The following is a 10,000-nucleotide window of genomic DNA, read 5'->3' as shown; positions in this document are numbered from 1 at the left end:
CCACTCGCTCACCCACTCACTCACTCGCTCAGCCACTCGCTCACCTACTCGCTCACCCACTCACTCAGCAGTTTACTCACCCACTCACTCACTCGCTCACCCACTCGCTCACCCACTCACCCACTCGCTCACCCACTCACTCACCCACTCACCCACTCACTCACCCACCCACTCACTCACTCACTCACCCATTCGCTCAGCCACTCGCTCACCCACTCACTCACTCACCAGTTTACTCACCCACTCACTCACTCACCCACTCACTTACCCACTCACCCACTCACTCACTCGCTCAGCCACTCGTTCACCCACTCACCCCTCGCTCACCAGTTCACTCACTCACTCACCCACTCACTCGCTCGCTCGCCAACTCACCCACTCACCCACTCACTCACCCACTCACTCACCCACTCACCAACTCAGTCACCAACTCACCCACTCACTCACTTACCCACTCGCTCACCCACTCATCCACTCACTCACCAACTCACTCACCCACTCGCTCACTCGCTCAGCCACTCGCTCACTTCGCTCAGCCACTCGCTCACCCACTCGCCCACTCGCTCACTCACTCACTCAGCCACCCACTCGCTCACCCACTCGCCCACCCGCTCGCCCACTCGCTCACTCACTCACTCAGCCACCCACTCGCTCACCCACTCACTCACTCACCCACTCACCCACTCGCTCACCCACTCACTCACCCACTCGCTCACTCACCCACTCACCCACTCGCTCACCCACTCGCTCGCCCACTCGCTCACCCACTCGCTCACCCACTCGCTCACCCACTCGCTCACCCACTCGCTCAGCCACTCACTCACTCACCCGCTCGCTCACCCACTCACTCACCCACTCACCAGTTTATTCGCTCACTCACTCACCCACCCACTCACTCACCCACTCACTCACCCACTCACTCACCCACTCGCTCACTCACTCACCTACTCACTCACCCACTCACTCACTCGCTCACCCACTCGCTCACCCACTCGCTCACCCGCTCGCTCACCCGCTTGCCCACTCGCTCACCCACTCGCTCACCCACTCGCTCACCCACTCGCTCACCCACTCACCCACTCATCCACTCGCTCACCCACTCACCCACTCACTCACTCACCCACTCGCTCACCCACTCGCTCACCCACTCGCTCACCCACTCGCTCACCTGCTTGCCCACTCGCTCACCCACTCGCTCACCCACTCGCTCACCCACTCACTCACTCACCCACTCACCCACTCACTCACTCACACACTCACTCACCCACTCACCCACTCACTCACTCACCCACTCACCTTCCCACTCACTCACCAACTCACGCACTCGCTCAGCCACTCGCTCACCCACTCACCAGTTTACTCACCCACTCACTCAGCCAGTCACCCACTCGCACACCCACTCACCCACTCACTCACTCACCCACTCGCTCACCCACTCGCTCACTCGCTCAGCCACTCGCTCACCCACTCACTCACTCACCCACTCACCCACTCACCCACTCACCCACCCACTGACTCACCTACTCACTCATCCTCTAATCACTTACTCCCCCACTCACTCACCCACCCACCCACTCACTCGCTCACTCACTCACTCACCCACTCACTCACCCACCCACCCACTCACTCACTCGCTCACTCACTCACTCATCCACCCACTCACTCACCCACTCACTCACCCTCTCACCCACCCACTCACTCGCTCGCTCACTCACTCACTCACCCACCCACCCACCCACCCACTCACTCACTCACCCACTCACTCACCCACCCACTCACTCACCCACTCACTCACCCACCCACTCACTCACTCACCCACTCACTCACCCACTCACTCACCCACCCACTCACTCACCCACCCACTCACTCACTCACTCACTCACCCACTCACTCACCCACTCACTCACCCACCCACTCACTCACTCACCCACCCACTCACTCACCCACTCACTCACTCACTCACTCACCCACTCACTCACCCACCCACTCACTCACCCACCCACTCACTCACTCACTCACTCACCCACTCACTCACCCACTCACTCACCCACCCACTCACTCACTCACCCACCCACTCACTCACCCACTCACTCACCCACTCACTCACCCACCCACTCACTCACTCACTCACCCACCCACTCACTCACCCACTCACTCACTCACTCACCCACCCACTCACTCACCCACTCACTCACCCACCCACTCACTCACCCACTCACTCACTCACTCACCCACCCACTCACTCACCCACTCACTCACCCACCCACTCACTCACCCACTCACTCACTCACCCACCCACTCACTCACCCACTCACTCACCCACTCACCCACTCACCCACTCACCCACTCGCTCGCTCACCCACCCACTCACTCACCCACTCACCCACTCACTCACCCACCCACCCACTCACTCACCCACCCACCCACCCACCCACTCACTCACCCACCCACCCACCCACCCACCCACCCACTCACTCACCCACCCACTCACTCACCCACCCGCCCGCCCGCCCGCTCGCCCGCCCGCCCGCCCGCCCGCCCGCCCACCCACTCACTCACTCACCCACCCACCCACCCACTCACTCACTCACCCACTCACTCACCCACCCACTCACTCACCCACTCACTCACCCACCCACTCACTCACTCACCCACTCACTCACCCACTCACCCACCCACCCACCCACCCACCCACTCACTCACTCACTCACTCACTCACCCACTCACTCACTCACCCACCCACTCACCCACCCACTCACTCACTCACTCACCCACCCACTCACTCACCCACTCACTCACTCACTCACCCACTCACTCACCCACCCACTCACTCACCCACCCACCCACTCACTCACTCACTCACCCACTCACTCACCCACCCACTCACCCACCCACTCACTCACTCACCCACCCACCCACTCACTCACTCACCCACCCACTCACTCACTCACCCACCCACTCACTCACCCACTCACTCACCCACCCACTCACTCACTCACCCACCCACTCACTCACTCACCCACCCACTCACTCACCCACTCACTCACCCACCCACCCACTCACTCACCCACTCACTCACCCACTCGCCCGCTCGCTCGCTCACCCACCCACTCACTCACCCACTCACTCACCCACCCACCCACCCACCCACCCACCCACCCACCCACTCACCCACCCACCCACCCACCCACCCACCCACTCACTCACCCACCCACTCACCCACCCACCCACTCACTCACCCACCCACCCACCCACCCACCCACCCACCCACCCACTCACTCACCCACCCACCCACCCACCCACCCACCCACTCACCCACCCACCCACCCACCCACCCACTCACCCACCCACCCACTCACTCACCCACTCACTCACCCACCCACTCACTCACTCACCCACTCACTCACCCACTCACCCACCCACCCACCCACCCACTCACTCACTCACTCACTCACTCACCCCACTCACTCACTCACCCACCCACTCACCCACCCACTCACTCTCACTCACTCACCCACCCACTCACTCACCCACTCACTCACTCACTCACCCACTCACTCACCCACCCACTCACTCACCCACCCACCCACTCACTCACTCACTCACCCACTCACTCACCCACCCACTCACCCACCCACTCACCTCACTCACCCACCCACCCACTCACTCACTCACCCACCCACTCACTCACTCACCCACCCACTCACCTCACCCACTCACTCACCCACCCACTCACTCACTCACCCACCCACTCACTCACTCACCCACCCACTCACTCACCCACTCACTCACCCACCCACCCACTCACTCACCCACTCACTCACCCACTCGCCCGCTCGCTCGCTCACCCACCCACTCACTCACCCACTCACTCACCCACCCACCCACCCACCCACCCACCCCACCCACTCACCCACCCACCCACCCACCCACCCACCCACCCACCCACCCACCCACCACCCACCCACCCACTCACCACCCACCCACCCCCCACCCACCCCCACCCACCCACCACCCACCCACCCACCCACCCACCCACCCCCCCACCCACCCACCCCCCACCCACCCCCCACCCACCACCCACCCACCCACCACACCCACCCACCCACCCACCCACCCACCCACCCCACCCACCCACCACCCCCCACCCACCCACACCACCCACCCACCCCACCCACCCCCCACCCACCCACCCACCCACCCACTCACCCACCCACCCACCCACCCACCACCCACCCCCACCCACCCACCCACCCACCCACCCCACCCACCCACCCACCCACCCACCCACCCACCCACCCACCCACCCACCCACCACCCACCCACCCACCCCCACCCCACCCACCCACCCACCCCACCCCACCCACCCACCCACCCACCCACCCACTCACTCACCCCACCCACCCACCCACCCACTCACCCACCCCACCCACCCACCCCACTCACCCACCCACCCACCCACTCACTCACCCACCCACCCACCCACCCACTCACCCACCCACCCACCCACCCACTCACCCACCCACCCACCCACCCCACCCACTCACCCACCCACCCACTCACTCACCCACCCACCCACCACTCCACTCACCCACCCACCCACTCACCCACCCACCCACCCACCCACCCACCCACTCACCCACCACCCACCCACTCACTCACCCACCCACCCACCCACCCACTCACCCACCCACCCACTCACCCACCCACTCACTCACCCACCCACCCACCCACTCACTCACCCACCCACCCACCCACCCACCCCACTCACCCACTCACCCACCCACTCACCCACCCACTCACTCACCCACCCACCCACCCACCCACCCACTCACCCACCCACCCACCCACCCACCCACTCACCCACCCACCCACTCACCCACCCACTCACTCACCCACCCACCCACCCACCCACTCACCCACTCACCCACCCACTCACACCACCCACCCACTCACCCACTCACCCACCCACCCACCCACTCACCCACCCACCCACTCACCCACCCACTCACTCACCCACCCACTCACTCACCCACCCACCCACCCACTCACTCACCCACCCACCCACCCACTCACCCACCCACCCACCCACTCACCCACCCACTCACTCACCCACCCACCCACCCACCCACCCACTCACCCACCCACCCACCCACTCACCCACCCACTCACTCACCCACCCACTCACCCACCCACTCACTCACTCACCCACCCACCCACCCACTCACCCACCCACTCACTCACTCACCCACCCACCCACCCACTCACCCACCCACTCACCCACCCACTCACTCACCCACCCACCCACTCACCCACCCACTCACCCACCCACTCACCCACCCACTCACCCACCCACCCACCCACTCACCCACCCACCCACCCACTCACCCACCCACCCACCCACTCACCCACCCACCCACCCACCCACCCACTCACCCACCCACCCACCCACCCACTCACCCACCCACCCACCCACCCACTCACCCACCCACCCACCCACTCACTCACCCACCCACCCACCCACCCACCCACTCACCCACCCACCCACCCACCCACCCACTCACCCACCCACCCACCCACCCACCCACCCACTCACTCACCCACCCACCCACCCACCCACCCACTCACCCACCCACCCACCCACTCACCCACCCACCCACCCACTCACCCACCCACCCACCCACCCACTCACCCACCCACCCACCCACTCACTCACCCACCCACCCACTCACTCACCCACCCACCCACTCACCCACCCACCCACCCACCCACCCACTCACCCACCCACCCACTCACTCACCCACCCACCCACCCACCCACTCACCCACCCACCCACTCACCCACCCACTCACTCACCCACCCACCCACCCACCCACCCACCCACTCACCCACTCACCCACCCACTCACCCACCCACTCACTCACCCACCCACCCACCCACCCACCCACTCACCCACCCACCCACCCACCCACCCACTCACCCACCCACCCACCCACCCACTCACCCACCCACCCACTCACCCACCCACTCACTCACCCACCCACCCACCCACCCACTCACCCACTCACCCACCCACTCACCCACCCACCCACTCACCCACTCACCCACCCACCCACCCACTCACCCACCCACCCATTCACCCACCCACTCACTCACTCACTCACCCACCCACTCACTCACCCACCCACCCACCCACTCACTCACCCACCCACCCACCCACTCACCCACCCACCCACTCACCCACCCACTCACTCACCCACCCACCCACTCACCCACTCACCCACCCACTCACCCACCCACTCACTCACCCACCCACCCACTCACCCACCCACTCACTCACCCACCCACCCACCCACTCACCCACCCACTCACCCACCCACTCACTCACCCACTCACCCACCCACCCACCCACTCACCCACCCACTCACCCACCCACTCACTCACCCACTCACCCACCCACCCACCCACTCACCCACCCACCCACTCACTCACCCACTCACCCACCCACCCACTCACTCACTCGCTCGCTCACTACGACCGATGATGATGATGATGATACTACTGATGATGATGATGATACTACTGATGATGATGATACTACTACTCATGATGATGATGATGATACTACTACTGATGATGATGATGATACTACTACTGATGATGATACTACTACTGATGATGATGATGATGATACTACTACTGATGATGATACTACTACTGATGATGATGATGATGATACTACTACTGATGATGATGATGATACTACTGATGATGATGATGATACTACTGATGATGATGATGATGATACTACTACTGATGATGATGATGATGATACTACTACTGATGATGATACTACTACTGATGATGATGATGATGATACTACTACTGATGATGATGATACTACTACTGATGATGATACTACTACTGATGATGATGATGATGATACTACTGATGATGATGATGATGATGATACTACTGATGATGATGATACTACTACTGATGATGATGATGATGATACTACTACTGATAATGACACTACTGATGATGATGATGATACTACTGATGATGATGATGATACTACTGATGATGATGATGTTGCTGATGATGATGATGATACTACTGATGATGATGATGATACTACTGATGATGATGATGATGATACTACTGATGATGATGATGATGATACTACTACTACTGATGATGATGATGATACTACTACTGATAATGACACTACTGATGATGATGATGATACTACTGATGATGATGATGATACTACTGATGATGATGATGATGATGATACTACTACTACTGATGATGATGATGATACTACTACTGATAATGACACTACTGATGATGATGATGATACTACTGATGATGATGATGATACTACTCATGATGATGATGATGATACTACTGATGATGATGATGATGATACTACTACTACTGATGATGATGATGATACTACTACTGATAATGACACTACTGATGATGATGATGATACTACTGATGATGATGATGATACTACTACTGATGATGATGATGATGATGTTGCCTGCAGCTGAGAGGCCCTGTGGCCCAATGGAGTTTTTCTGCCGGAGTGGATCGTGTGTTCCCCGCGACTGGGTCTGCGATGGCGAGGTGGATTGCGAAGACGGATCCGATGAGGACGCCTGTGATGGTGGTGGTGGTGGTGATGGTGGTGATGGTGATGGTGGTGATGGTGGTGGTGATGGTGATGATGGTGATGGTGGTGATGGGAAGAAAACAGCGTTTTGGGACAAGACCAGTGACATGTGTACGTACAAACACACACACACACACACAGACACACACAGACACACACACAGACACACACACAGACACACAGACACACAGACACACAAACAGACACACACACAGACACACACACAGATACACAGACACACACACAGACACACAAACAGACACACACATAGACACACAAACAGACACACACACAGACACACACAGACACACACACAGACACACACACAGACACACACAGACACACACACAGACACACACAAACAGACACACACACAGACACACACACAGACACACAGACACACACACAGACACACAGACACACAGACACACAAACAGACACACACACAGACACACAAACAGACACACACACAGACACACAAACAGACACACACACAGACACACACACAGACACACAGACACACAGACACACAAACAGACACACACACAGACACACACACAGACACACACACAGACACACACAGACACACACACAGACACACACAGACACACACACAGACACACACACAGACACACACACAGACACACACAGACACACACAGAGACACACACACACAGACACACACAGAGACACACACAGACACACACACACACAGACACAGAGACACACACACAAACACACACACAGAGACACACACAGACACACCCAGACACACAAACAGAAACACAACAACCGCCATTCGCCACTATGTGGCGGTGACGTCACCACGACGCTTGTGCCAGGCCATGTGCACCTTGAGGCCACGTGAAGTGTCGAACGCCCGCTGGCAGGAGGTCACGGGGCAGACCCAGCAGGTGCCACGGGTCGACTGACTGAGACGAGTGGCTGATGCACCACCTGTGCCCCCTACTGTGCCAACTTGCTGTGCTTTAGCCACCCGGCGCTCTGCTCGTTGTTGTGAGCGTCGCTCCTCCGCCCTCCATTGTTGTTGGAGGGCGACTGCCTCCAACTGCCCAGTAGCGTCCTTCACGAGCCTCCTCCACTGAGGCCGATCTTGACACCGCTGGTACCAGTCATTGGCAAGTCCACTCAACTCCACGTCCTCCTGTACCACATCACTCCATCTCTTCTCCAGCCCGTGCCGCGCCCGTTTAGCCCCCTCGATCCGGCCGAACAAAAGCTGTTTAGGCATGCGGTGGCTGGGCATGCGGGCTACATGACCCAGCCAACGCAGCCTTGCCTGCCGGAGGAGCTCACCGATGGGACTTTGACCAGATCTTTCAAGGATTTGTGAGCTCCTCACACAATCCAGCCTGGTTAAACCGAGGGTGGATCGTAGGCAGGCCAGCCTAAATGTTTCCAACCGGCGAAGATGCTCCATTAGGGGGGTCCACGTTTCGCAAGCGTAGAGAAGGGAGGGAATGACCGTGGCCGAGAAGACCTGAAGCTTCGTGCAAAGCGACAGACCAGGTAGCTTCCACACAGCGTTACGCAACCGATGAAAAGATAATGCCGCTCGACTGATTCGGAGTGAGACCTCTGCTGTTAAACTGGAGCCGGTCATGATCACACTGCCCAGGTATGGGAAACTCTCCACTCTCTCCACTACTGCCCCATCACCGATTGGGAGTTGTGGGGGTGGAGTGCCCGATGGTACAAAATATCCAGGCAGGTGCTTAGTTTTGGTGGGGCTGATGGTAAGGCCCCACCTCTTAGTGGCACGCTCCAGTCTCAGCAGCAGCGTCTCCAACTCCTCCTCTGAGTGAGCGGCAATTACCAGATCATCGGCATGCATAACGTGGTTGACCAATAGGGAGCCATCCCTTGATCGCACCCGGGCATCGTTCAGCCTCCCATTGTATCTGTACCAGATGGAAATTCCTACGGTACAGCTACTGAAGGCTTCACGAACTACGTGGTCGAAATAGATGTTAAATAATGTGGGAGCCAGAGGACATCCCTGTCGCATGCCAAGGTGAACAGGGAATGGCTCCGACTCCCGGCCACGTAGTTTTACCCGGGCCCGCTCACCATCATGAAGGTCCTTAATGATCGTGAGCAGAGGTGCCAGCACCATGACCAACTCGGGCTTTGAAGTCACCCAACAAGATGACTCTGTCCCGATGGGCCACTTTAGCCAGCACCTGTGACAGGAGGTCATAGAAGGCATCTGACTCATCGGCCTTGCCTGCATCCCTCCACGGATGTTCGTCTTCGGTGGGGGCATAAGTAACCACGACCACCACTCCTCGCCTC

The 10,000-nt window shown here is 59.2% G+C and overlaps 1 protein-coding gene across 1 annotated transcript in view; it reads left to right on the top strand.

Annotated features, from left to right (window-relative positions):
• LOC144954713 (uncharacterized) overlaps positions 1-10,000 on the top strand; it is a gene marked incomplete at its 3' end in the record, with an annotated part of 23,497 nt that overhangs the window by 2,133 nt on the left and 11,364 nt on the right. The window contains exon 3 of the mRNA XM_078885151.1: positions 7,559-7,795. Coding sequence (XP_078741277.1) covers positions 7,579-7,795 — 217 coding nt within the window. The remainder of the gene's footprint in view (positions 1-7,558; positions 7,796-10,000) is intronic.

Source organism: Lampetra fluviatilis, unplaced genomic scaffold (genome assembly GCF_964198595.1).
Source record: "Lampetra fluviatilis unplaced genomic scaffold, kcLamFluv1.1 SCAFFOLD_396, whole genome shotgun sequence".
NCBI classification, from domain to species: domain Eukaryota; kingdom Metazoa; phylum Chordata; class Hyperoartia; order Petromyzontiformes; family Petromyzontidae; genus Lampetra; species Lampetra fluviatilis.
Note: the sequence above shows the minus strand (reverse complement) of the source record. Positions and strands in the feature narration are given on the sequence as shown.